The sequence below is a fragment of the Desarmillaria tabescens genome (genome assembly GCF_030435595.1).
Source record: "Desarmillaria tabescens strain CCBAS 213 chromosome Unknown EV420scaffold_10, whole genome shotgun sequence".
Classification (NCBI taxonomy): Eukaryota; Fungi; Basidiomycota; class Agaricomycetes; order Agaricales; family Physalacriaceae; genus Desarmillaria; species Desarmillaria tabescens.
Window position 1 is genome coordinate 636,767 of NW_026848309.1, and position 27,215 is coordinate 663,981.

At 49.8% G+C, this 27,215-nt stretch overlaps 11 protein-coding genes across 11 annotated transcripts; 4 read left to right on the forward strand and 7 right to left on the reverse strand.

Moving 5' to 3' along the window:
• Window positions 1–2,437: 2,437 nt before the first annotated feature.
• Window positions 2,438–6,643, reverse strand: EV420DRAFT_131389 (uncharacterized protein). Its single transcript, XM_060468621.1, has 3 exons — window positions 6,572–6,643; window positions 6,213–6,514; window positions 2,438–6,159 (listed from the first exon to the last, which is right to left on the reverse strand). The coding sequence occupies exons 2-3, from the start codon at window positions 6,484–6,486 to the stop codon at window positions 2,813–2,815; spliced, it is 3,621 nt and encodes a 1,206-aa protein (XP_060333556.1). The 5' UTR covers window positions 6,487–6,514; window positions 6,572–6,643; the 3' UTR covers window positions 2,438–2,812.
• A 297-nt stretch (window positions 6,644–6,940) lies between these two features.
• On the forward strand, window positions 6,941–7,997 carry EV420DRAFT_131375 (acyl-CoA N-acyltransferase). Its single transcript, XM_060468617.1, has 4 exons — window positions 6,941–7,183; window positions 7,245–7,529; window positions 7,584–7,602; window positions 7,663–7,997. Exons 1-4 carry the CDS (start codon window positions 7,047–7,049, stop codon window positions 7,744–7,746), a joined length of 525 nt encoding a protein of 174 aa, XP_060333557.1. The 5' UTR covers window positions 6,941–7,046; the 3' UTR covers window positions 7,747–7,997.
• On the reverse strand, window positions 7,763–10,300 carry EV420DRAFT_131483 (putative HMG1 protein). Its single transcript, XM_060468642.1, has 5 exons — window positions 10,277–10,300; window positions 8,861–10,223; window positions 8,631–8,803; window positions 8,258–8,578; window positions 7,763–8,196 (listed from the first exon to the last, which is right to left on the reverse strand). Exons 2-5 carry the CDS (start codon window positions 9,963–9,965, stop codon window positions 7,993–7,995), a joined length of 1,803 nt encoding a protein of 600 aa, XP_060333558.1. The 5' UTR covers window positions 9,966–10,223; window positions 10,277–10,300; the 3' UTR covers window positions 7,763–7,992.
• Window positions 10,301–10,677: 377 nt separating this feature from the next.
• EV420DRAFT_131443 (GRIM-19) lies at window positions 10,678–11,666 on the reverse strand. Its single transcript, XM_060468631.1, has 4 exons — window positions 11,579–11,666; window positions 11,305–11,503; window positions 10,959–11,100; window positions 10,678–10,846 (listed from the first exon to the last, which is right to left on the reverse strand). Exons 2-4 carry the CDS (start codon window positions 11,448–11,450, stop codon window positions 10,787–10,789), a joined length of 348 nt encoding a protein of 115 aa, XP_060333559.1. The 5' UTR covers window positions 11,451–11,503; window positions 11,579–11,666; the 3' UTR covers window positions 10,678–10,786.
• Window positions 11,667–12,070: 404 nt separating this feature from the next.
• On the forward strand, window positions 12,071–14,348 carry EV420DRAFT_131488 (uncharacterized protein). Its single transcript, XM_060468643.1, has 3 exons — window positions 12,071–12,418; window positions 12,471–12,541; window positions 12,616–14,348. The coding sequence occupies exons 1-3, from the start codon at window positions 12,239–12,241 to the stop codon at window positions 14,057–14,059; spliced, it is 1,695 nt and encodes a 564-aa protein (XP_060333560.1). The 5' UTR covers window positions 12,071–12,238; the 3' UTR covers window positions 14,060–14,348.
• Window positions 14,349–14,636: 288 nt separating this feature from the next.
• EV420DRAFT_1640125 (uncharacterized protein) lies at window positions 14,637–15,429 on the reverse strand (the record flags this gene model as incomplete). The annotated part of the gene is made up of 2 exons (XM_060477059.1): window positions 14,637–15,276; window positions 15,341–15,429. The coding sequence occupies 2 exons, from the start codon at window positions 15,427–15,429 to the stop codon at window positions 14,637–14,639; spliced, it is 729 nt and encodes a 242-aa protein (XP_060333561.1).
• An 886-nt stretch (window positions 15,430–16,315) lies between these two features.
• EV420DRAFT_1640126 (Ndufs8, NADH:ubiquinone oxidoreductase 23 kd subunit) lies at window positions 16,316–17,286 on the reverse strand (the record flags this gene model as incomplete). The annotated part of the gene is made up of 5 exons (XM_060477060.1): window positions 16,316–16,449; window positions 16,505–16,576; window positions 16,634–16,726; window positions 16,784–16,921; window positions 16,971–17,286. 5 exons carry the CDS (start codon window positions 17,284–17,286, stop codon window positions 16,316–16,318), a joined length of 753 nt encoding a protein of 250 aa, XP_060333562.1.
• A 126-nt stretch (window positions 17,287–17,412) lies between these two features.
• On the forward strand, window positions 17,413–17,951 carry EV420DRAFT_1266028 (Prefoldin beta-like protein; the record flags this gene model as incomplete). Its single annotated transcript, XM_060467305.1, has 4 exons — window positions 17,413–17,461; window positions 17,515–17,605; window positions 17,659–17,791; window positions 17,847–17,951. 4 exons carry the CDS (start codon window positions 17,413–17,415, stop codon window positions 17,949–17,951), a joined length of 378 nt encoding a protein of 125 aa, XP_060333563.1.
• Window positions 17,952–18,488: 537 nt separating this feature from the next.
• On the forward strand, window positions 18,489–19,468 carry EV420DRAFT_1665196 (CAP domain-containing protein; the record flags this gene model as incomplete). The annotated part of the gene is made up of 3 exons (XM_060478967.1): window positions 18,489–18,846; window positions 18,910–19,087; window positions 19,143–19,468. The coding sequence occupies 3 exons, from the start codon at window positions 18,489–18,491 to the stop codon at window positions 19,159–19,161; spliced, it is 555 nt and encodes a 184-aa protein (XP_060333564.1). The 3' UTR covers window positions 19,162–19,468.
• Window positions 19,469–19,795: 327 nt separating this feature from the next.
• Window positions 19,796–21,847, reverse strand: EV420DRAFT_132262 (general substrate transporter). The gene is made up of 3 exons (XM_060468718.1): window positions 21,694–21,847; window positions 20,742–21,642; window positions 19,796–20,686 (listed from the first exon to the last, which is right to left on the reverse strand). The coding sequence occupies exons 2-3, from the start codon at window positions 21,626–21,628 to the stop codon at window positions 20,107–20,109; spliced, it is 1,467 nt and encodes a 488-aa protein (XP_060333565.1). The 5' UTR covers window positions 21,629–21,642; window positions 21,694–21,847; the 3' UTR covers window positions 19,796–20,106.
• A 1,240-nt stretch (window positions 21,848–23,087) lies between these two features.
• EV420DRAFT_132346 (uncharacterized protein) lies at window positions 23,088–25,568 on the reverse strand. Its single transcript, XM_060468720.1, has 3 exons — window positions 25,195–25,568; window positions 24,369–25,136; window positions 23,088–24,304 (listed from the first exon to the last, which is right to left on the reverse strand). Exons 1-3 carry the CDS (start codon window positions 25,343–25,345, stop codon window positions 23,292–23,294), a joined length of 1,932 nt encoding a protein of 643 aa, XP_060333566.1. The 5' UTR covers window positions 25,346–25,568; the 3' UTR covers window positions 23,088–23,291.
• Between the last annotated feature and the right edge of the window lie 1,647 nt (window positions 25,569–27,215).

Below are 27,215 nucleotides of genomic sequence, written 5' to 3' on the forward strand. Positions count from 1 at the left end.
AGAACTAGTGCTAGAGTCAACTTTATTTCTACTCTCTGATAGGACACCCTCTCCACCAATCGGTGATTGTTCTCTCTTACCCGACCACATGTACCGGTGCCCCTTTCAGGACGCGTATTCACAGGAATGCAATATCTGCGGGACTATTCCATTCCCCCGTCTATAACGGATTCGTGAAAATGGATTTACATGCTTTCTCTTTCCCTTACGTGAAATGATTTGCCACCCCATCTTCATGGCACCAGTTATAAGGTTTGTAGTCTTGAGCTAGAGTCTTGGGGGACGTGAGGCGTCGATGCGCATATGGAGGTTAGGCGAAGTAACCCTGGGTCAAAATCCGACTTGTTCCTTCAGATAGAATGGTGCTCGCTCGCATCATTTACTCCTGGTAGTGAAAGTGTACCAAGGTTGAAGGTTTCGTCCTCAAGAAGCTTCATTTTACCTGTTCTTGCGGTGGCTCCATGCGCAATACTTCCTTTTCCTTTCACTCCTCAACACGTACCATCCTCTCCGCCTTAGAAATTGCAAGCGATATTGAGATAAAGTACTCTTCCTAACTTTTGCCTTCAAGAAGAACCGAAAATCGCTTGTTCTTCCCAAAAAGTTCGAGAAGAGAGCACCGTTACTGCGGAAGAAGCGTTATTTTTCAGCGAGTTTCCTCGACTGGTGTAAAGACGACCGAACATAGCATGATGGTGATGACCAATCCTTTTCAGAGCGCAGTTATTGCATATAGAGTATTCATTCTCGCGCAACCGTCCATCGGATCCTCCACTGCGCCATGTGGTGTAGGATGCTTGCGCCTACCTGTTCTTGTTGGCAAACTAGCAACCGGCCAAGTCGATTCTGGTGCAGATTTACTTTTTTTGGGTCGCAGAGGCAGGATGGTATCGCAGCCAGATCATCCCAAGACAACACTGTGCATCTAGAAATGTAGCGTCTACTCAGTCGCCATATGAGCGGTGGTGAAGGCCCGAATCCACTAGAGGAAGATCGTATTGACTTCCCAAATCAGGCCTATGTATCTATTCCAGATACGAGGAAACTCAACACATTCCCGGAGGTGGTTTACTGACAGACGTGTGCAAAGGTGTGCCTTTCAATGCCTTTGATAGGGGGTCCTTTACCCCGGCGTCTACTGTGAGTAAATGCAGATCCAGAACATACTATGTCAGTGAAGCAATCAAGGCAAACACTCCAAAATTCTCCGGAAACCACAAAGCACCGTCAGCTCCAGCCAAAGGTCCCAATCACGGTGAAGGCAAAGAGACATCGCGGGTAGATTTCAGATCGAACTTGGTCCTTGCGGACATAGTCTACCGGGACGGACATAGTTAACCGGTTCGAAGGAGCTGGCAAAGTGGCGAGGTCCCACCTGGACTGCCCCTAGTTCAATCGGTGATAGGAAGCGCTCAAGTTAGGCTGTTTCCGATACTTTCGGCAACTTCTCTCGGGCGGAGTGAAGGAGGAGTAAAAGGCTATATGTCAAGTCAATGATTGGGACTTGGAGTTCAGCGAAAATTCATGGATGGGCAAGAACTGTCTCTTACCGGGAGAAGCTCTGATGCGATACGTTTCACCTCCATGTGCAGCGCAGTCGGCTTTTTTGCATGTATTCCTTTTGTTTCGGGCGCTTTAGGTATGGCTGTAACCCTCGCCTTCAATTGACTCAGCCTTGAATTTGACGTGATCGTAGTTGACAAGTATAAACGTCTTTGTGGGGCTATTCACCGACGCTCCTGTCTGTAGACTCTGTACGTAATTCGTTTTGATGCCCGTATCCGGCGGCTCCGAGCCTAGCGCCAATTCATGTATGTATTATCAATATATCTCTGCTGTTTACACCAATTCAAACCGATATTTGTCACGAAGAATGGAAAGGCACTATTAGTAACAGTTATGGCATCCGTGTCCGAGTTTCCACAGCTCAACCACAGCTTATCCTTCGGAAGTTTCCACTGATCCTGTCACCACAAGGACCCCAGCACAGGATGATTGATACCAATGACTCGGGAAAACTGAATGCGCATATGTTGGCGCTATTATCAGGAACAAGAAACTAATGTTCGTGTAAACGCAGATCCGCTATACTTATCGCATATATATGTATAGACTCCCGCCCAGAAACTTGGGAGACGCTAAGTATGTCAGAAGCGGGTTTCGTCAAAAGGCCTTTGACATATTAAAAGACATATTTCATCCATACTGCGTACTTGTAATCCAACTGCCCTTCTGCGGCGGCACCATTCGGCTACTAGTCAAGGTCCAAGGTCCATGATTATCATAAAAATGACTTCCGCGAAACAAAAGGCAATGTGCTGAATAACATATAAGCTGTTAGTCATTCAATCCAAATATACCATCTTATTACTCCTCAGCAATTACCCGGAATATGGATCGCATCGGGAAAGATACAGCGGTTTAGCTAACTATGGCTATTGGATGTCAGTCAGCGAGCTGTAAATATCCACTTACGTGGCTCAGCGTATACGTATTGTGACGAAATGCTTTGAAACCAATGGAACCAGGTTCTTGTTTGCCTCCCCATAGCTATTGTTACGATGAAAATTATCTTCCGAATTGTACACCTGCCTCCCGACTAGTAGTAGTTTATTCGCATCTTTACTTTTCTACAAGTAAATTTTAAGCACCCCTCCTTTCACCCGTCGGCCTCACTGTCTGACCTCCTCTCGACCGACGACTGGGGCGTAATCGCCTCGCAAGCACTGTCGGCAGGATGACCAGTTGGGAAGCCGATGATGGATTCTGAGCTCTTAGCCCACCAATTTTTCACCAACCCAACAAATCAAAATCATCTGGGCACGAACTGCCTATACTTCTTATCGAAGCCGCTCACCAACCGACTCTTCTCCTTGATTTCAAACACCCTAAGTTGTTCGATAGTATCGGGGAACTGTCCATGCAGACTGTTCAGAAGTGCCTCGCTCTCCTCGCGTTCTGCCAGAAGCTCTTCACGGCCTTGCGCCGGAAACTCGTCGGGGTTGCGCTTATGCAAAGCCATTGCCTCCAACAGCAGCCCTGCCTTCAGTCTTAACAAGACCATCAGCAGCGCGGTCATCGCCCCCCGGTGAGGCCGCCATATATTCCATCCAGGGGAGATTTGATGCAGGATGTGAAGTGGGTGCGCGTAGTCGTACTCTCGCGCATTCTCTACCATCATCTGCTCCGTCCACGGTTCCCGCTTGAACATATCGACATGCATCTTCCCTGACTCCCTCCTCTCCCTGCCCCAGTCACCCTTGCGCTCTTGTTCCAGTATCTTATCATATTCCTCAAACGCCAGTGGTGTCTCCGGATGCTCATCTCGCTCGTTCTCCACCACCTTGTACTTGCGCTGATATGGTAAAATCACTTTCTCCACGATCTCAAACGCTCGCTCGATCTCTCCCGCGCGAAGAAGAACGATAATGAGGTGATTGTAATTGTGCGACGTAAACACGAAATGGTAATCCTGGAAGCGCTTCCAGATTGCGGCAACCTCGGTGAAAAGGGCGGCACGGGAGAGAGCATCCATGTAAATCGACAGTGGAATACTCAGCACGTCTCCGCGAACTCTCACTTGGCCCCGGCCGTCCTGATCCAACCCAAACACACTTGTCCGTTGAGTAAGCTGTAAACCCAGCTGGAACACCTGCGGCCACACCTGAAGCACCGCGTTGATATCCATCGTCCTCCTATAGGCGTCCATCAGCGCAGTGACCATTCCCAATGACGGCGTGCCACCGTGGTCCAACATGTGCTGGTACATCCGTTCTACATCCCTTGGTTGGACCTTGCGCGAATACCCCCACAGCACCGGCGCATAGATGTGGTCCATAGACGTCTTGCCTCTTCGCGGGGAGACTAACCACGTCCGGTGCTCCGGTGGTGCACTCATCAGCGTGTCGATGAATTCCTCCGCGAGCTTGAGGCCCTCGTCCGAGCGTTCCATACCATATGCACTCTGGATCTCCCCAAACGAGATCGAATTGGGCTGGATCCCCCGCGAGACCATCATGTCGTATACAGCCTTTCCTTTCTTCTTTTTATTCATCCGAAGCCAGCCTCCCATGAGCATCGTCATAACGTGTACAGTAACTTTGATGTCGGAGGCAGATGTTGCCAGGCGCTCCATCTCTTCAAACAGCTTCGTGGCTCTTGGCATGAGACCCGCATCACATGCAGCGAGGATGACTAGCACATAAGTGTACTTGTCAGGAGTGATAGAGGATTGCTGGAGTTTCGTGAATAGCCGCGCTACGATACGGAACGGTGCTCCGATCCGAACATAGGCTTTGAGTAAGATATTGCAGATGTCGATGGTCAATGGTATATGGGGAATCGAACGGACATAGTCGAATACTTTGATAACGCCTCTCCATGACCCCGCTTCAGCATGAGCAGTCATGAGTGCATTGATCATCCGAGAATTCGGCTTGATTCCATCTTCCAGAGCCTTCTTGTAGAGCTTCTCAGCAGTAAGCGGATCCTGCATCTTGGCCATCGTCGAAATGAGGGTCGTATACGTAGCGACGGTAGGCTTCATCCCAGAGCTTTGCATCCGCTTCATCGCAAGTCCTAGGGCTTCGAGATCTCCCTTAACGGCCATGGCCTGGAGGATCATAGTGTACATGACCACATTGACCCTGATACCTGCCTCATGCATGACCCCCAACCACTGGTCGATGCCACCGAGGTCGGTGTTACGTGCATAAGCATACAGCACAGTAGCGTAATGGACATTCCGAGGATCATTTGCTCGCCTTTGTTGCCCGCGGCTATTCACAAACGCAGGAAAAAACTCATTAAACAAGTGCAACACCTGCTCGACTTTGCCGTGTACCGCGTACGAATGCATCAACATGGCTGTATCTTCCCTCGTCACCAGATCGTCTTGTGAGAGCTGGTCAAAAAAAATTTCCGCGCGTTCAAAGTCGCCGTCATGGGCACACAAATAGAGTGCAGTTGACAGGTAGGGCTTGGCATGTGTTTCGTCAAGGTAAGAGAAGGCCTTCTTCGCAGGACCCATCGCTTCCTCTTTCGTTAAAGCACGGACGAGAGCAAGGTGAGTCTCCAGCTGTGGGGCGAGGCCTTGGGAGCGCATCGCACGAAACACCTCCCAAGCATGCAGGGGCCGCTGACGAGCGCAGTGCGCTTGGATTGATAAGTTACCTATACGCTGCTTCTGAATAACGTCTAGACGCGCCTCCGGGGCAAAAAGCACTTTTGCATCTGGAACACGGCATAGTAGGTCCGTCACTGCGAAGAAAAACTGTGTCCATGCGCGCCGGACAGGGTTGGGGGGAAATGGTTCGCGTGGAGGTACGGCGAGATATGCGCTTACGTCGTCCCATTCAGCAAGCAGGTATGCGACCATTTGACGAACATCATAATAGCGAAATTTCGACAGCACTATGCTCTGGTACATCGCAATGAGGTCCACCGGCGAGCATTCCCTGTACGCCCGTGCCGCTTGAAGGTACTGCGCCGCGAGCTCATATTCACCGGTTAATGCATGTGCACGTGCGGCGAGACAGCAGTGTGTATAGTGAAACCGAGAAGGGGACAATATCCGAGATTCCAGGGTTCGCAAGAGATGTTTTATCCGGTCCCCCCATTGATGAAGCGCCTCTAGTCCGGTCTTTGAGTCGTACCATTTTCCAGTCGTGTACAACATGTGCTCCACGAGTTGCAGGAGGAGATAAACGCTTGTTAGATGTTTTGCATGTTCCTCAATCACAGACCCATACACTGTCCAGGCCTCTTCAATGTCAAAGTCGTCTGGAGGCTTGAGTGTAACACGGTGAAGGGAATGTATTACTTGTGCGCTCTTATCCGGCGGAAGGAGAAGCGATGGTAGAACCCACCGAGAATCGGAAGAGTCGTGTGGAATCTCAGACGCCACTTCCGGATGTGTGAGAGATGCATCAACAGCTGCAGAACCTTCGTCGGCGACAGAAGAAACTCCGGAATCTTCAGACGGCGGCCCGGTCTTCGAAGTACGCGAAACATGTCTTCTCTGCCCATCGTGAGCACGGACAGCGACACGACGAGAAGAATATGAATGTAGGGTGGCGGGAATTCGCGTGGAGATTCGACTTCTGAACGGGATGTCTTCAACTAAAGGGAACTCCTTCATCAGAAGCCGTCGATGGTGATCTAACATGGCGTAGATGAGAATTTAGCAGGCGAGAAGAATCCGTCGGACTCACTTGAACACCATATCGAGTGCCGGGCCATACACGACCATTCTCGACATTGCGACAAACGATCCGGGGTGCACTCGTGTTGCTCGAACTGGAACCCCGTTGCCCTTGCTTTCCCCTTGTCCTTGACGCGTCTTGGTTGCGGAATAAAGAAATCAGACGTCAAATTATTTGCCGAAGAACGTCGCATTAATCGAGCAGCAGCCTGGAACGCAGACGGCTGTCCTATATGGCCACCAAGGACAGAAGTGAAAAGTGCGGTTGCAACGGGTTCCAGCATGTACCCACTCGTCCAAGTAGACGAGTATCTGCAGAGCCATTATTAGAAAGTGTGGCGAAGGTAATAGAAACAGTGGCTGGGATACCTGCAGGCGAATAATGAGAGGTGATTGAACGAATGACCAGTATATTCGGCAACTGATTGCAAAAGAAAACTTTGCTAAGGACGACGATGTCACGGTCACGGAACGCATCACTGTGACGTGACGCGATTTCCCCGCTTCGATCCGCTTTCTGACAGTGTAATACTCCCGTTTTTTCATTTCTGTTCATGAACTTCATATAGTTCATATTTACCGCACTTCTCTACATCCCTTCGCTTGTCCCGGTGTCTTCTTTCTCTGCCCCGTACTTCCCCCGTGTCCCCCAATTTATATTCTAATTTTAGGTATTTGCGCCGGTCACCATGTAACTCATTCGGATACCGATTCACACTTGTGCTATAGCTACCCATATATCTCCTGCACGAGAGGTCGAACAGTGTCGGCGGCGCACCATACTTCCCCTGGCTCTTGTTACCGTATAGATCACCATCACTCCACCATTCAACGTCTGCCGACTATGCCTGCAGTCGACCGCGTTCTAGACCACGAAATCATCATCGCCACCACAAAGGAACACATTCAGCAATGCCTTGATGTTCGAATTCAGGTCTTCCATCACGAGCAAAAATTTCCCCTTGAAACCGAAATAGACGAGTTACTGGGACCCTCTTTCGTTTAGTTGACCGTATTACTTCTCTGACTGATGTTCCAACAGGTTCGATAGCCCTCAGGCTGCAACTCACTTCCTTCTGCGGCTACTTCCTTCTCTCCAGCCAGTCGGAACCATCCGCGGAGTCAGATTATCCGAGGTTTATTACAAGCTTGGTAGACTTGCTGTACTCGACCAGTATCGAAAGTACAAGTTTGGGAAGGAACTCGTATTGCGCTTGCATGAGTGGGTCAAAATTGACGCGAGCCCCATGGCCACTATGGCCGAGCATGACGTATACGCGATTGTCGTGTCCCATTCTCAGATACCTGTCAAGGGGTTTTACGCCAAGTAGGTGTTCTCCGCCGAACATCGGAGCATGGTCTAATATATTTCCTCTTCCAGGTTTGGGTATATACCAGAGGTATGTCAAGAAGCCGTCGTCTTTCTCCGGTGTCGCCTCATGGCTATCTTATCATTTTAGGGTGCCGAGTTTGATGAGGACGGTGAACCTCATCAGAAGATGGTCCTGCAACTCCCTTTGATTGCTCCAAAGCCTTCTGATTGAATAAAGTTGTATTCGTCAGATATACGGAGATGCAATATGTGCTAACAATACATAAGTGGGGTGCATAGGTATTCCCATTATACAGTGCTGTCCGAAGATTGTTCGAAGCAATAAAATACTCGAAACACACAATAAGCAAAAGATCGTTTCGAAGGGCGTACGTATAATAGAAAGGGCATGAGTGGTCGTCAGCGAGCCAAAGGCTCTCACAGGGAATATATCATCAAGAAGAAAAGTAAAAACCCATCATCGAGTGAATCGTTCGTAGCCACCATCATCGGTGTAACCCTCACTCTCACTCTCTGACTCCACCTTGACATTTCGGAACGCCGGACTGCCAGGTAAGATGCTAAAATTGATTGTCGTTCCGAAGGCTGGTGCCCCTTCTTCGTACAGCCTCCGTGCGGCTTCGTATTCCATCTTCTCCTGCTCGGCCTGAGCGAGGAACGGCTGCCAAGTCGCCGTAATGAGAAAACGTCACAATAATCGGTGAACATCAAGTTCAACACACCTTGCGTTCATCATCGGTCATCGATCGCCATTTGGCTGCAGCGAGAACACTCTGCTTCGTCGTCTCCGTCTCATCACCAAAGATCTCCTGGACCAAGTGCGGGTTCGCCCGGATACGCTGAAGGAACATGAAGTATGCGGACAGAGGCTTCTTTGGCGCATTAGGATCCTTGATGTTACTCTTTCGCGATTTCCCGGCTTTCCGTTGGGCAGCACGATAAGCGTTCTCGCGCTTGATGTCGTCGGGAGTGAGAGTTCGCATGTAAGCGGCGAGCTCCCGCTCCCTGGCTTCTTTCATAGCCTGAGAGCGTCGCTTATAGGGCTAATGAAGCATTAGATTGAATGACGTCAGACAATGGATCATGATCACACACCTCTTTCTCTTCAGCACTAAGCCCTGCATACTCTTGCCCGGCTTCTTTAGCAGCTTGTGCAACATTAAGCTTACGTGTGTTAGATGCCTGCTGCCTTTGGATCCAGTCCGTGAAGTATAGCTGCCAAGCCGAAGGAGCTAACTTTGGAGGACGTAGCACGGACTTTAACGGAGCTAAATACAAATGTCAATCATTCGTTAAAGCAGTCACTGCGGGAGTAGATGACATACGAGAGTCGCTATCCTTGGGTCTATTTTCTATTTCTTCGGGATCTGACGTCTTTCTCTTCCGCCGGATGGTCGCGTCACGGTCGGTGACGCCGCCTGACTCGGCTTTGCCACTGCTGTACGCCCGAGCCATGCCCGGGGCAAGGGTCAAGGCAGGGGCGCTCGCTGACTGGAACATATTGACTGGAGAAACAGTGTCGCGTCTGGGTATACGTAATCGCTGGGTATTGGTGGGAGAGAGGGGAGAGTGTCGAACGGGGGAACGAGAGGACGAAGAGCGAATGTGACCCGGTCTCGGTGCATCCCAGAGCTGGGAAGCCCAGGCTGGCGTCACTGCCGAAACTTCTTTGGGAGAAATGGAATCGACACGGGAACGTTCAAAGGAGTGAATGTCCTCGAAGGATGAGGCAGGGGAAGCAGAAGGTGGAAGATGATGAAGAGCAGCAAAGTTTGCAGGTGAGTAGGCTTTGTCTGCGGCATAAGGTGATCGCTCAGCGAAAGGAATGTACGGCGGAGACGGTGTAGAAGCGGGAATAGATATGGGGGAAGATGGGGAGGGTAAGTCAGTGTCGTGTACCCAGTTGGATAAATAGAGATTGTTGTCGAATGAGGGGGAATTATCGAGGGCTTCAGGAGCAAAAAATCCCGTGGAATCAAAAATGTTGTCAGTGGGCTGCTGGAAACCGAAACGCGGGGAAGTGTGCATATCGAACACGGGCTTAGAGTCCATATCGATATCGTGCAGGTCCCAAGGGAACTGGACACTAGATTGCTCATGAAATGACACGTCGTCAAAGTCAAAAAGCATCTGGTCAGAATCCTGGTTGACAAAGTGGTTGTCGTCAAAGCCAAGTGGTTTCGCGTTCATCATGGGTATGTCACCAGGATAAAGGGTATTCCTGGGAAGGGGGGAAAACTGTCTGCGAGGTAGAGTTGGGGCAGGCATGGCAGGGGATGGAGGAGAGGGGGGAGATGATAACCGCAGGCTGTAGCGCTTAAAAATACGTGGCGCAGTCACGCAAGAGGAAGTTCGGGCACAAGAAAACGCCCTGAGGAGTCGGAAGCTGAGCTTATGAGGAATCCGGAGCGGCCTTCGAAATGTTTCCATTCCTGTGTATGTTACTGACTCGACATGAATCAGTCACGATAAAAGCCAAGATTGCCCCCCGAGCCGCGTAAGGAAGGGGAGACAGGAGGTCTTTGTTGCTTCTCACCGTTGTCCTGATCAGGTTATCGAAGAAAAGTCCCAATTTTAGCACCAACTGATGCGAGGTGACAGAGCATATGTCGGTGTCCGGAGGACTGTTTCGCGTGATAGATCCAGATAAATACCGATAGTGTGTAAACAAACACCAATCAACCGTCACTGACGGAAAGTCACCGTAAGTAATTGTAAAACCTCCAATTCTCCGAACACACCTCTAATTGCCTCTAAATGCCTGTAATACTGACACCCAATTAGTACTCTTCGTCCGTCACAGTGCCGATGTCCGAGTCTTACCCGCTAAATTGTCCGATTCCTGGGTGCTGTACCAGGCGCCGAAAACAAATCACCAGACGTCCAGATGCCGCGCGAATTCAGTAACAGGGAGACTAGTGCAAGTGTGGCTGAAACGGAAGAAACGCAAAACCCGTACTTTCCCTTCCCACGCTTCAGCCCAATTTGGTATATATGACCCTGTTGATCGGGCATTTCCGGCCTTATGGCCATTGTCTGTTTTTGGACATCGACGCCTCGGCCTTCTCTGTCCCTCAAAGGACTATCTCCTTTCGACACTATGCATCAAATGCATCGAATCTGTCCAATATATCCAGTCCATCACTCAAGATCAACAGTACGTCGTTGATACGCAGCCATGAGTCTCTTTTCTTAATTTCAGGCTCTAATGGAAGACGTCAATGCATCGGTGTTCGGAAGTAAATACATCACTACGATATGTTAATCCGTGGCGATTCGTATTTCGAGTTGTTGTAGACGCTTTTACCAGCCTGCCCGAATTGCGCAAGAGTAGGGTAAAGATGAATAGCGATTAGAAGTGCCGTTCGGAAATGACGGATCGCAAATCAATCACGGCTTCATCGGTTCAAGGCAGACACTTACCTCCCAACCAGCCACGTCTTTCATGATAGCCTTTTCTAAAGTAATATCCGCTTGGTGGCGAGCGTACGCGGCGCGATCACCCTCGGCCAGTAGAAGGGGAACCAAGTGGATACGTGACCAGACCTTTTCTCTCTCTAGCTCCCTAAAATAAAGCAACAATAAAAAGAAGAATCAGATTCGTGTTCCTTCATTACGGACCGGACGATCCAGTGCAGATAAGCGTCCATTGGGCGGACGGATCCAGCAAAGAGCCACGTTTATCGATGAGCGCGACCCAAATGAACACGTTCCACGTTCAGCTGACGTCTGCACTTCGGTGGAAGTAGCGCAAACAGTGGTCACATACCGTTTCTCCAGATTTCCTTTACCCAATCGATAGAAGCCATACGCGGAGACAAGCGTGACACCGCCCAGAATGGCGAGAGCTCCGGGTCCACGAAAAGGCAAGTTCCGTTTGTACTTGACGGACTCAAAGCCGCCCGGTGGGGGCATATCCCTATTGCTAGAGTTAGTGCTGGTTCAAATGGTGCCGATTCGTGCGCATACTGTCTATATGGGATCGACACTAGAAATAGTTTTGAGCATACTAGCAACGAAAAAGTTCAGAAGGCTAAGCTCACTGGCTGATAGACAATTAGAGTGACTAGAACAACAGCAGTGGCGACCACAACGGTGGTGGTGGTAACTGGCTAACCTTGGTGTCACGTGAGCAATCACAAATGATGTGACGGTGACTGACGACTCGAGATACTGATTCCGAAATTTGCCGCGTCTGATTTGCTGATCTGCCGGCACGGAATCATTGTCGGAATGTAATTCGTATCAATTGCACAGCGGCAACAGTCGCATATGCATCTGTACGTAGCTTACTTAGATATCGAGATATGTATCATGGCGCTGGCGTCTCGGTCGGCCATGAGTCGCTACAGCTATGGATGGAAGCGGTTTGTGGTCAACACTCGGTGTAATCATTATCGAGAATTCGAATTCGTAATTTTCTTCAGGGCTAGGCAGAAGTCCCGGGCTGTCTAAGGAATGCAAAAGGGAAACGACCGTTTGGTTGCATATGATGGGTAGCTGTTGGAGCAATCTTTACACATAATAGCGTAAAGATTTTGTCCGACGGGGATTCGTCATGCTACCAAGTACACCATCAGTTCGAGTCTTTGGCCCTAAGCTCTTCCTAAAAAAGGCAACAACACCTTCGTAGCGAGAATTTGGCGCCGAAAATATCCATCACCTGCCAGCAATCTGGCCCTGGTTCTTTTTTTCGAACCATCATGTCCAGACAGCCCTCACCGGGAAATGCGCATCTCTCCAACCCGGCTCAAGGGCAAATTCAGTCGGCAAAACAACAAAAACCAAAACCATACTCGGGAGGTATCACCGCTGGCGCTGAAGATGCCAAGTACCACAACAAATACAAGGAGTTGAAAAGAAAAGTCAAGGAAATTGAGTCGGTGCGTGCTAAAACGTGTTTCATATGTTTTCCGTCGCTGACTTGTCGGAAAGGACAATGATAAACTACAGCTTAAGGTTATGCAGGCCAAGCGAAATATCCAACGGATGAAGCTCGAGAGGGCGTGAGTCACAATATTCATTTTCTTTTTTCCATTCTCCGTATGTCTAAAAGTTCCTCCGTAAATCTTTTCATCAGAATTCTTTATGAACGCCTCTCGGTCGCGCCTCACCCGCACTCGCCAGAATTGCAGGATCGCCAACCGCTCCCTCCTATCGCCCCTCAGGGCCAGCCCCTGCCCAGCTCCCACCATCACCGCGAGGGGCCACCCATAGACCATGATCCTGGTCTTGTCGAGTATATGCGAATTCATGGCAATGCAAGGGTCGTTGCTGGCCCGGACGGTCGCCCTGTGCCCGTCGCTGATCCGTCGTTAGGCCCAGCAGTCGCGCCGGCAACGTCCTCGATGCGCTCGACACGGCGCAGCTCAGCAGGTGTTCCACCAGCCCACGACGCGCGTCTCGGTGCAATACCCCCTTTACCTCCCATGCAGCCCCCTATGGAACCAGGACGAAGCCACTCGACTCGTTCTCACTCTCATACGACAAGTCCAACCATCCACCATTCTCACGTAAATTCACCTCATGAACGGTCGCATTCAGGTTCGCGGAGGGGTCCTTCGGCACCTTATGCACCCCACTCGTACCCAGTGGACAATCTACCACCCGTTGGCCATGTTATGCTCAGCTCGCCACCCCCATCAGATCGTGAACGTTCCCGACGTCAGGATATGCACGAACTAGCTATTCCTCATGGTGATATACACAATCATGCTATGGGCCCGCTATCTCCTCGTTCGCATTCGTCTGATACCCGGTCTTCTTCTAGCAGAGTGCACAACCACCAGCGTCTCGGTCCCGGCACGTACATCAACAGAGAGGATCATCGGGACCGTCAACGCGAGATTGAATACGATGCGGAACGGCAGTGGGAGATAAGAGAACGTGACCGTCGCGATATGATGCGCGGTGGCCGGGAAGCTGAGATGGGTCCTGCTCACATGCACTCACCTCCAGTGGTCCATCGGTCCTCCAGACACTCTATGGAATACACAGACCATCACACGTCGCGTATGCGCGAAGAACCAGGATATTACCATGAAATGTCAGGTAGCAGTGCGAGCGCGGGTCCTGGCTATCCAATGCACTCTCGGTCCGAGACTCCTGGCTCAGGATCAGGTGGTTCAGGCTCTGGCATTGGTGGGGCTGACGGTCCCTCTCGTCCGGATTCTCGCGGCCAGTACTATGACCACGATCGACCGCGATCGTTTAGGTTGCGCCCGGTCAGTCAAGCACAAGCGCCGTCAGCCCCACCTCAGGAAGAATTGGACTTTGTACACGAAGACGGGAGGTCACAGTCTAGAGATCGTGGTGGAGGCGGCGGTGGCGTTTATACACCTTCGGAACAAGGAAGGTCCTCCGCTAGGATTGACGCTAGGAAACGGCGAAGTGTAGATATGATGGATGTTGATGATCCTGCCATGGGAGGTCTCTATCCCGGGCAGGATAGGGGTGCCAAACGTTATCACAGGGAGCGCGTACGGGGTGGTGAGGACCAGGATGACGACCGTATGGGGCCTTGAAAGCCTCTGACCGTTCTGTTTGGACATTAGGTACGATAATCAGGGTCTGTCTTTCTATTTTCGTTGTCGTGCAATTCTTCTGTAGTATGTACATCTACAAGAGTTCTCTTCCTATTCTTCATACAAGGGTTGAGTAAACGTCTCAGAGATACATCGTCCACCCACGAACGTCATTTTCACTTTAAAAACCTTATGCTCATGACGTAGGCACTGTGTGGCGTAATGGTACCAGTTTCATTTATCATAATTGTTCGCTGGAGACACGCTACGGCCGAGCAGTGGTGACCAGCGCTGCGACTACGAAACGGAGCAACCGATGCCAGCGCGGGATCTCACGTCCGAGCCTAGACCCCGCGACAATTTAGCGAGGTACACTCGCCTTGAGTAAGTAGCCGGATGGAACAACGATACGAAGATGCCTGACTAGTGGCAAGACCCCAGGACACCCTTTTGGTAGCTCAAGAAGAAGCACATATGACATTCCGTGGTGGCCCTCCTCAATACCGAAGCTACGGCCGTACTATTCGCATATCTAGCTAGGATCCTTCCCGTATAGTTGGTGCCTCAGTTGCAATGTTTACCCATTGGCGACATGAACAGAAACAGTGGAGCGCTCGCAGGAATCCGGAAACCGAGTCGTTCCAAAAAGAGTCTGGCTATCTTGAACGCCGGTCCAGATCGACGCCTGCTCATCCCAGTAGGTCTTCAAGCTATGCTCGTCCCCGAACGCGTAATCGCTGCGCGAGGGGGTGTACAGATGACTGCGGATCGCAATCTCTAGGAGCATCTCTTCCGAGAAATCTGCCCAGGGAGATTTCGAATCTAGTACGAAATCCATAATGGAGAGATTTCGACCGAGGCGAGCTGTTTCTCGCTCTAGCTGTTGACGGACCCGGGACAGACCACTAGAGGTGGCGGTGGACAATGGAGGAGAAGCCGATGACGATGCTCGATCGTGTGTTACGGAACAGGTGCTAGTAGTGCTACCTGACTGCACACCAGAGGCTTTCCCAAGACTTGACATATGGGGTCTATTAGTAGTGCGCGTGGGATGCTCACTGTCAAATGGACTGTGATTCTGCTGTGCTGATAGGGGGCTGCACATCGTAGCACGCGTACGACGAGTTGATTTCCTGATAGATGACTTCAAGGAGTATTCGGGAATGGATTCTTGGGCACGCAGACTTCGACGGCGGGGAGTCCCGTTTACGGAAGATCTGCCGTGGTTGCAAGTGAGCAAGGAGATAGATAACATACTGTATTGAGGAGAACGGAACGTACTTGTGATACTTGACACCTCGGAACTTCTTCAGACGCGGATTCTCTGCATTCCCAATAGAGTTGGAATCAAGAATGAGGTGCAAATCCATTTGTGGTAAGCGGTGGTCAAGAAGGCGGCAGATGGGTCGAATATGAATGGCCCCAAGTCTGTAAAGGAGCCATAGGTCTCAAAGCAGACTTTGGTGAGACCAAAAACCTAGATTAAATCTACTCCTGGCGAGCACTGTTTATCATCGACAGTGGTTCCCACTCCAGGCGGTGGCGTATACCACGTATCAATGATCGGTGTTCTTCCGAGGAGTATTGGGAAGCCGTCGTATTTGGAACTCCACAGCTGCTGATCTATTTAGGGCGGGTATACACGCGGTTGGGTTGATCGTACTTGTCTGATATATCGGTAGGGGGAGGCCAGAGCACGGCAGGCTATGTATGAGAAATTTCCAGCTCAGCGAGTCACACTGATAGTGCATGAGAGAAACGAATATATCAGCATCATTTCTTTACAGCGAGAACGCAATGAATAAGTACCTAGGGTAGTACCCGTCGGTTCTAGCCGACTTAAAATGATTGGATTATTCCATTAGAAATGGACCAATTAGTGTTTGGACAGCCCTGTATATGAATATAGGGACAATGGGCGGTGAAGCTGTATGTATTCGTGTCTGGTGAGCAAGTGTGGAAAATTTTTTGACGGCGGCAATTTCTCTGGCGGCATTGCATTACCTTGAATATGATTGGCTGGTTTGGTCGCCGAAAGAAGGAAAGAGCGAACTTCCGCTCATAGACTTCATCTCCCTACTTGAGTATCGAGAAAGGTTCGCTCATCAGTCAACAGTTGTCCAGTATCCTTATGGATTGATATATTAGACTACACCACCTGCTTAGCTACCCCGCTACCCCGTCAGACAAGGCCTGCTTTTCACCGATAGACGTGTTCGGCTGAATACATGGAACCCAGTATAAGAAGATGCATACTCAAGAAAGGCAGATGAACGCACAATAAAGGTTGGCAGCAATCTCAGCCTCGGCCCTGTCCCCGTTCATAAGAAGCTTCTCCTTGTTATACAACAGCTCTTCGCGCGTCTCCGTAGCAAATTCTTGGTTTTGAGCTTTACAGACAATAAGCTCAGATGACGAGTATCCAAAGCAACCAACCAAACTTACTTTCAACAATGGCATCCACTGGACAAGCTTCCTGGCAGAAGCCGCAGTAGATACATTTCGTCATGTCGATATCTTTATGAGTGGAGCATGAGCATAAAACGAGGTTCATGATTCGTGGAGGCTACGGACCATATTTCGTTGTTCGCCTTGACCCGTCCATTCGAGTCTCGCTTTCAATGGTAATGGCCTGGGCGGGACAAATGGCTTCGCAAAGCTTACAAGCTTTGGTTCGGATATGAAGTCAGTAGCGTTAGAATGGAAGACGAAGCGTCCTCTTACCAATACACCTCTCCTCACCACTGGGGTAGCGGCGCAAAGCATGTTCTCCTCTGAACCTCGGTGATAGCGGGCCCTTTTCAAAAGGATACTTGATAGTGTACGGTTGGCGAAAAAAGTTCTCCAAGACAATCCACATCCCTAGGCAGCCATTATTGAACAACCTATTTTCCAAGTCTATCTAACGCACCTCTCACGATCTCGGTAAGGAAGAACAAATGTACGGCCTTGTCAACGGCACTGGGACCCTGTCTGTACGGATTTAGGTCACGACCAGCCTCGTCGAACAGTTTGGGGTCATGACTCCGATGGTGGTGCAAATGCTTCATGTCACTCTCGAGGTCGGTATTGTTGGCCTTCAGGCCATGCAGCTGGCGTATACATGCCGATGTTGACAAGGGTCGACGAGTTATAGGAAGAGAACGAGCAGGTGTCGATGAAGACGCCTTCAACAATCTGAGAGAAGACTGGAGGGCGCCAAAGGCGCGTCCACGAGCGAAGGACATGGTCGACGTTGCAACTCCGAGACCTGGCGTGACACGGAAGTCTGAGGGTCACGACGCGTGACGTGACCCCAGCCAATGGCGTAACCAGAATTCATCAACAGGCTATCTCTGACCTGGACTACCACTATGTCAGTCAACAAGGCGAAAACGAAGCCTCCCCAGCTATCAGAGCAGGGTATGTCGTATATGGTCCTGCACTTCTGCTGGTAACTAAAGTGGATTAGCCAGAGATCCTGCAGACGTTTAATCGGTACCAAAGCGATCTTCGAAACCTTGCAGGAAAAATTGGCGAACTGGAATCGGAGGCTGATGAACATGGGTGTGTGAGATAAGCTTATCCAAGACTGCTGATTTCTGATGGTGGGCTGCCAGGCTTGTACTCACGACGCTCAATGAAGCACTGACAGAAGAACCGGATCGCAAATGCTTCCGCCTTATCGGAGGTGTTCTGGTCGAACGGACCGTAAGGGATGTCGTCCCTGCTCTTTCTATGAATAGAGACGGGGTATGTGCGTCTTTATATCCGGTACGACAGCCTACAGATGACTCCGACTTGACAGATACTTCAGGCCGTGGGTAATCTTGCTGAGCAGTACAAAACGAAAGAGAAGGAGCTTGACGCGTTCAAAGAATTGTACAAAATCAGACCTGTCGCTGGACCTTAATCGTGACATTATTCCGTTGATCTCAAATATTTCAGACCGATCTCATTCTATGCGAAGTGTCGGTGCGTATGTTACGAAATAACGTATCTTTTTTGACTCCATATGAATCCCCGTTATACTGCCAAAGTTTATCCCAGTCGCTCCCCAGCATTCTGTTCCTCAAAGCTGTGAAAAAGAACCCTGTACTGTCTCCGTCATGACGTGTGAATGTTCTTCACTCACGATGGTGAATCCTGTCCGGAAGGGAGAATTATTTTCCTCAAATAACCTCTTGTTTTCTTTGCGTTATCTTCGTGTAGCGTCGGTCTCATTATCCGCCGGATCCGGGTCCTTGGCGAGGTGGACGTACGATCATCCACCATCACCAGGGAAACAAGTTACAACTGGATGAATCTTTTCGGACTGTTCCTCACATGACACCTTGATCAACACGTCTTTCCAGGCCAAGGCGAAGAGAACAATCTTCCACGCCTTCTCCTCACACCACCTACCTCACAGCGGCTTTCGAGCCAGCGCTTTACGTTCATTACACCCGACATGATCTTCATCGCCCAACGTTCCTTCCTTATCGTAGCTGTTGCTACTATTCTGTCTTTTCTTTATATGCCAGTTGTGTCTGCCCATCTTCAGAGGCGCCACGCGTCGAGACGGGACACATCCTGGTCTGATGCATATACCTTTCTGTCCGCTCATAATGCCATCCGCATCCAGCATGGAGCTAATTTGCTGACATGGTCTTACACCCTTGCCGATGCAGCCCAATCGTGGGTTAATCAGTGCGAATTCAGAGCAACCGATGGCCAGCTGTTCGACACTTCGTACGGCGAAATCATAGTTGCGGGTTCAGGGGACGTTTCCATTGAAACTGCCATCAATTCGTTCGTAGCTGATGAAGGTACGTGTTGACGTTCTTCTTTCCTGGTGATCCGGATGCTCACGCCATGTGTTGAACATACAGCGGACTACACCGATGGTTCTGATGTCCTGAACCATTTTACCCAAGTTGTGTGGAAGTCTACTACGGAGCTAGGATGCGCACGAAACACGGCCTGTAATGGCATTTTTGACAATGGGGGTTCACAGACGCTCGTGGTCTGTTTGTACGACCCAGCGGGCAACGTGATCGGCGAGGCCACGTACGCTTCGGTTTTTCTTTCTCCGCGCCGTCTCCTGATCTTTGTTTTCATCTAGGGACAATGTCCAAGTCTGATTCTTATGACCCCACCTGGCTGTGAGGCACCGACCAATGCTCCATAGCCGTTTCTTCTTCTTGTCAGACCGCGCTAGATGCCAGCCTGTTTTCACGGTCCTGGTTGTCCGTGACTTGTTCATGCGTATATCTTGCTATTTCTTGCCAACCCTCCTTCATTTGCTTTGCTTTGTCTTATTGTCACTGCTAAGCTTACCTAGCGTATACCTAGTGTTCAATGCCTTGTACTTGTTGACCTTTTGCGAGATTTCTCGTCGAGACCAGGTACGTCCGTTGCTTCCTTGAGATCTTGTTGAAATCCGTTTGCCAAGGATACCAAACATGCTGTCAAGTTTGAAGATCCAGGCACTTGACCTTGCCCTGAACCTCAACTACACCGAGATTTAACAGATGCTTATCAAAGTCCCACCCCACATATTAACTAGTCTGAGACGCGCTGAACTTGTCTTTTTGAAGATAACTCCCGAATGACCCCCGACATCCTTATACTTTTCACTGGTCACGAAACAAGGATTCACTACAGTCAGTTCTAACTGGAGATGTCGCCCATGCGAGGTACATTAACGCAATTAAGATGCGGACAGACTAATAGTAAATGCCTCGATCTGATTGTCAAACCCTCGTATAATCAGACCAGCGTTCTTGTCGGCATCTTCCAGAGCAATCCATTTTCCAACTCTAGTAATGAAGAATAATGTATATCTTTGGTCACATTGTTAACAGATATGTATCTAATGCTCTGCAAGGTGAAACAGGCACTTGCTATAGGTCCTCGTAGGTCCACAACCGCGGATCGCTCCTTCCATCCCGCTATAGTCCCATTATTGAAACGTTTCATTTTATAACCCCATAATGAAATCCACGAGCCTCAAACATATGACATACAAAAATGAAATGAAACGTATAGTAAGGCGTACAACGTGTACTCCACACATTTAATCCTCATCACAGCACCTCTTCATCCAAACGAGCGACTGTATCATCTTTGTTCTCCACCTCGTCACCTGCCAAGGTCCACGACGTACCCCGTCTCGAATATGGCGGTCTTTTGATTTCCGGTTTATTCTTATCCTTTCCACGCTGCAACCTCGCCCAAGGGACCCTGGCCTTCAATGATAGGTCCTGACCTTCTCTATCAATGCTTGTACCCTTTGTCTCCGGCATCCACACCCAGAATATACCGATCGCGAACCACGTTGCGGCGCCCCACAGGAAATACGGTCCTGAAGGAGCGTGCCCCAAGAATACTGGAGTGGTAAATGCGATCACGAAGTTGACGCCCCAGTTGAGGGTCAGCGCCAACGAAGACACGGTCGCGCGAGTACGCAAGGGTTGTGATTCGGATACCCAGACACGCATAAGAATCGCCCAGGACATGATGAATGCAATGACATATACATATATGAAGGCGATTACGGCGTATTGACCGCTCCGATTGAGAGAAGGGAGCGAATAAAGAATTCCAATGATGGTCATCGCGAGGGCCATGAAGACACCTCCAATCATGATAGATGGGACCCGGCCCCTGGTTAGGCACAGATAAGACTGATGTAAGAATCATAGAAAGATGGACGACCTACCACTTGTCGGATAGAGTTTGACCGACGATAGTGAAGACAACGTTCACAATACCCGTTATACCACTTGCGAGGAAAGTCGCGTTTTCAGTGCTCAGTCCTGCTTGCTTGAAGAGCACGGGAGCATAGTAGAGGAGACCGTCTATGCCAGCCAACTGCTGGACTCCCAGCATGAATAACGCCAATATCGTCCGTCCCCGCAGTTCAGGAGCAAAAGCTTCTTTGAACTGCTTGATACTTTGTCTCCATCCGCCCATCGATTTCTCACGGCCCTGTTCATTGTTGAGCTTTTCTTCAATGATACCGAAGAGCACATCTTCATCGATCCCCAATCGCCTCATCGCTGCATGGGCGGCATCCCTTCTCCCGGCGAGCATAAGCCATCTAGGTGAATGAGGAATAAATCGAACGGCCATTGCCAAACTCGCACATGTGAAGCATTGAAGAACCCATGGAAGTCTCCATGAGAAAGAGCCTTGAATGTTAATGGATCCATAGCAAACAAAATACCCCGCCATTATACCGATGCAGATGAAAAGCTGGACAATGCAACCCATTCTTCCGCGAGCATGGACCGGCGAAACTTCGATTGTATATATGGTGACGGCGCTTAGGAAAACACCTTCACCAGCACCACATATACATCGTCCAAAGAATAACATTACCAAAGCGGACTTCTGAGATTGAGAATACAAGCCGCATAGGCTGCAGACAAGTGATCCAAGGCCATAGATTGCACATCCGAGACAGATTGCATGCGTCCGGGAAAGACGGTCTGCAATTGAGCCGGAACCGAAGGAAACGATGGCCGCTGGGATTAGGATGATTGAAACGAGGAGGCCTTGGACGGTTGAGTCCAAAGTACCAAAGGTCCTCCCAAAGTCATCCATCAGAGTAATTGGACCTGCATAATTTATCAAAAAATGAATAGATATCCGGGAAGAATGGTAAATACCAATAGATCCTGTATCAAAGCTAGCAAAGCAATTTGGTGAAGACAGATAGAATATAGTTAATCTCGCGACACAAGTTGTTTGATTGACTTACCCATATACGTAGGCGCTGATGGAGGCGATGGAGGCATAAGCAGCATAAGGTGGAACTTGCATCTTTGCAGGGGAGATCAACATGGATCTTGAGGATAATTCTGCGGACAGATTTTTTCGTTCTCTTGGAAGAACTTAAAAAGGTGTGATAAAGACGTAAAACAGCGAGGGAAACCCGTGGGACTCATTATAGGCCCTTCATAATCCACCACGGGTCTTTCATAAGTTATGACTAAAATTTTTCATGGAACACTTCGATCAGTGTGCCCAGTAGAACGTTGATTAGATTATGGTTATCACCAGTCATCGATGGTATCTGGTCCAAAGCTTCAGTTCGAATGTATATAAAGAAGCTCTGACATCCGAAAGCCAAAGAGCAGGCACAAACCTTAAGATTCTGCGGGTCCGCTTCAACTGATTTCACAGATGAGCACCTCCCGGGCCGATCTCCGACGGCGCCAGTAGTATTGCAATTTAATGGTGACGAGAGACTTCGAAATAAAGCCGCTCTGTACGTAGCAACATCGTCCCAAGCCTGGAGTTTGTGTTTGCGACCGAGAACATGTGTCGTTAATTGGATAATGGAAACAATCTTATGCGAATTTTGCGTGTGCATGTCATGCTTTGATAGCTAGGGTGTAAACGCCGTTAACCGGGGCCAGAAATCCGACACAATGAGTAAGCGGAAAAACAGTAGCCTGATCCTAAAAGTCTTGACCAGAGTATCCTTGTCCATTTTGGCGGGCAAGAAGAGGACAAGGGTTAGCCGCAGACCATTCCCTCTGGCCTGTCGTGCGAAACGGTATCGTACTGGCCAAACTGGTGACGCGATGATGAGGCACGGACAGACGAAGCAATCAGTTCAGATTACCCGACACAGCAAAGAGTACGACTCTAACTTTCATGTCCAGATCGACTCGATGCTTTGGCTTCGTCAATAACGTGGGTGAGAACGACATTGAACAACTTAAGTTGAATTGTACTGACTTCCTTTGGGCGGTCTTCTGGTACAGGATGTCCCAGATCGGGTCCGACACATGCTGTTTTTCAACTTTTACCATCTGTTTATGCATGGAATCTGCGACGAACACACCTATTAGAGCGTTACAGGAAGTGTTGATGCTGTCATGGGGTGATAACCCATCGGTTTGAGTCTTTCTGATGTGCTCGCAGCAATTTGAAGCCCGAAATTTAGGCAAGGGAAGCACCAAGATTTGCGTTGAGGCGCGAGATGGGCCGCCTGGCCCTGGACAGGGGTGGGTAGGTCACGTACACCATGCAGTGTGGCACCATTCTGGCCTACATAAGTACTCTAGGCGGCGCAAAAAGCTTTCAATTACGACTGGGAGTGGCTGTGCTTTCGTCCCAAGATGTCTGCGACCGAGTACATGTGTCGTTAAAATTAAATAAACGATGAAAACAGTCCTATGCGAATGTTGCTTGATAGCTAAGATGTACGGGCGAGGAATCCGAGACAAAGAATAAGCGTTAAAACGGTAGCCTGAACTTAAAAGTCTTGACTAGAGTATCCTTTTCCATTTTGGCGGGCAATAAGAGGATAAGAGCTAGCCGCAGACAATTCTTTCTGGCCGTCATACTGGCCATACTGGTGACGCGATGATGAGGCACGCACAGACGACGCGATCGGATATTGCAGATTAACATATTGTCTTCCACTAGAAGAACAAGAAGGCTCTTGTCCAGCGGGATATTGAGTACGGAAAGCAAGCCCAGAAGGTACGCTCTGCCGCGAGGAGATGTATGGCATGAAACCAGAATGTTGAGATAGTAAAGAGTTGACAAGTGGAGGCTCTCCTTGGGGAGGATTTCGGGTTTCGTTTTGTGGAGACATAACGGTAATGTCAAAGCTGCCTCTTTCGTTAATCAGGTACGGAACGTCATCATCAAAGTTCGGATATGCGATCCACCCAGATGTACCAACCAAATCTTGCGTTAGTTCAGGACGAAAATAAGACTGGGCAGGATGATGGCGGTGCAACTCTGAATGAATGCCAGGTATTTCATAGTGATAACCCTGGACAGGCGCGCATGCTGAGTCATGTACAGAGGCTGTCGGAGGTTGATTCTGGGAAGAAAAAAGGTTTGGGCTAGAGCTGCTGGAAGGAGGCTGCGGCGGATAATGCGAATAATCCGTTGCTTCGATCGAATCTTGACGCGGTAGAAAATGTTCATGAATGGAGGAGGCTATTCTCGTACTAGGAGGAGGCCACTGTAGCGCACCCACCACTTTTGGCGAAGGTTGAGAAGACAGCGTTCGGTTGCTTAGCCCAGGCGTAGGTAAAGAAGAAATACCGTCCAAACTGTTTTCCTTGTCTATAGATTGGGAAGCCATCATAACCAAGAGGCTATTTTGTGAATCAAGAAGCAGGTCAGGCGTCTCAACCTTGTCGCTTGAGAGAGCGCCGCACATCGTCTTCCGTTCAAGAAGTACGCAGTTCGAGTCGGAAAGTGACATGAGCTGAGACTTGGATGGTTCGAAGCAGTTGCCTAAAGCTAAATCTGTATCAGCGTTGGCGATATTGCTTGGTGCAAGTGCCGCGAAGTGCGTCCAATGATGACTGACCTAGCTCCGTAAGTATGGTTATTTCTGGTGTGAACACATCTGTAGCGAAAGTGTGCTTGTCGCGTCCAGTGTCTGTGGCGTCGGTATTCTGCGGCGCCTCCAACTTCACTTTTGATACGGGCTGTTTCACCTGAGCTTCTGGAGCGGCTTTGACATTTTGGGAGGTTGATCCAGGGACCGGTCTAATAGGCGGAAGCTTGAAAGTATAGACGTTGTTTTGTTCCGAAATCAGGAGGCCAGGCTTTTCTCCGAACGTAGGAGGAAAACGTCTGGCCGGCGGAGGAATATACTTTTGGGACAAGGACTGATCTAGGAGTCCACGCCTCCAGCCAGACACAGGTCTACCCATCCTCCAAGCGTAGCCCTCCAAATGTTGCTCGGGATGCTGACATCTATCTTGTTGCGTTTCAGAACCGCGTTCAGGCATAGAAGAAGCTGTTGTGTCCGAGAAGCAATGGACTTCCGGATCTTCTAAGAAGGTTTTGACCTGTGACAAGACGCCCCCATCGATCTCGCCCTTTCCTTCACCAAGCCTTTCTGCAGGAGACGGATAAGCCGGCACTTCACATATAGCGAAAGGCTTTTCGGGGTCGCGTGATGCGTTTAGAGGTATTTGAGACTGATCGCCGCTATCCAAGGAGCGTTGCCGTTTCTTGCTAGTTGTCAAATCCGGCCACGACGCAACAGGGCATGACTGAATGGTTTGCTCTTCGGGTTTAAGGATGTGGAGACGTCTTGTCTCATTGACACTGCGCTCCACCTCTGGTTCTAAGAACGTAAACGATGTTCAGTTCCTCCTATCGCCCCAAAGTATATGTCTACACACCTGACATGAACCCTAGAGTTTCGGCGGTAGCGGTCGTTGCATTGGCACGAGGCTCGCTTGAATTGTACACCAAATCGCCGGGTGTGCGTGCGGGAGATGGAGCAGAAGGGACAACACCATCAAGTTGCATCGAATACCCTACCGATTTCATAGGCAAATGGCTATCAGCTGCGACTGGAGCGACCTCTGGCACCTCTGAATCAAATGATTACTTGTAATGAATTAATGCGCATTTCTATCTCTTACCAATCTGCGCAGTGCGCCCGACGGGAGGCTCCTTCTGAGCCTCAACCACCTCATCTCTGCTGGATATACGTGCTTCATACGGTGCCGCCGAGTTCCAAGAATCAGCTCGGAATAAAATCGGTCGCGGAGAGAGCGGGACAGACTGACTAAACATTCTAGTCTTCACAATATCTGCGGGAGACTCCGACGGCTGCTCTGCTTTGTTGGCTGCCTCTCTGACAAAAGACTTCCTGGCAGATGGTGTCGTTAGAGGGGAAGTTGGAATTGAAATATCGTTGAGACGGTTGTCCATAACCGTAGAAGAAGCATGCTCAAGGTCACCAGGCAATATCCGTCTCAACGGTAGAGAGGCATGCCATTCATTAGCGCCATCAGGCTGCAGAGGAGATTGGTGACTTCTGGGATGATCGTCATGTTGTCGCGATGTAATCTCGTCTCTAGTGATGCTCGGAGACATCCATCCAACAAGTGTGCGTGTCTGCACCTTTTTTGCGCTACTACTCTGCACCGGCTTCATTGGAGGTTGCTGGGAAAGCTCACGCGAACGGTACGACAGGTCTTGTGAGCTTCGGGGCATCTCGGGGGGCAGATAATCCCAGGAGGCCTGCACTACCGGGCGACTCCACCTATCAATTTGTGGCGCCTGCTGTGAGTTAGGGAATCCCACTGTTCTTCCCTTACCACCCCAGAAAGCCTCCACCGACGAACTTTCCCAATCGTCATCAAATTTCAGCGGTGGCGACCTATCGTCAATGATATCCCACGCGTGACAAGAAGTCGGCCACTCTTCTTCGCGGCCGGAATTGTTCGGTGCATCCGAAGCCTCTGGTAACGGGTGAGAAGAAGCATTTGGCGTCCAATCAACAGGTGAGGAAGCGCTAAGCGAAGAATAGTCTGGAGAGTTTCCTTGCTTATCTCTAAATCCACGCATACCACCAAAACGGATGTGAGAATTCGCTGTCTGAGACCTTCGACAGGGAGAACTTCGCCTCCTGGAAGCTCCCCGCTTATTTCTCGACTGCTCGGGAGATTCGAAATCGAAGCTGGATCCTACGTCACCAAGTGCCGACTCCCGGACAGAAACCTTTGTCTGTTTGAACCTGGAGACGCAGATATCGGCAGCTGCTTCAACGTCAACATCCATCTCATCAAGTTTTACACTGGAGCTTTCAGGTCTGGCGCTTTCATTCGAGTCAGCCGTCTCCTCCGGCGCCAGAGCCCAGTTGGGACGATCGGCGGTGTGCTCAAGCATCTTCGGGTGCAGAGTCTCTCGCTTGGATGATTCTACGTTTGCAAAGCCTGAGGTTGCAGCTGTTTGTAGGGGACGCGACAAGACCTCAGATGCGAGTTCTGGAAAACGAGCGGCGAACTAATACAACATCAGCTCTCAGTCAAATCATGGGGAAGGAAATAAGATACATTTGTCGCATCAGCGTAGGATGTCAAGATAGGCAGCTGAACGGAGTGCTTAGTGGGAAATTTCTTGGTTTGGGAGACATTGTATTGGCATTGTGGGGCAGATGAATTTGAGAAAGCTTGTACCACAGTGGACTGGACATAAGTGTTGGAAGGAGGGGTGCCGGAAATATTAGTTCCTGCAATCGACGATGCAAGATTAAGCTACAGTGAAGTAAATCAGTCTATTGCACACAGAAAACAGAGTATATGCGCACAATTTCAGGGCTAGTACACTCTGGAATTGTCTTGAGATGTTGGCCGGATACATCTAGGGATATGAGGTGTGATGGGCTCCCAGCACTGAGCTCGGAAGGGTG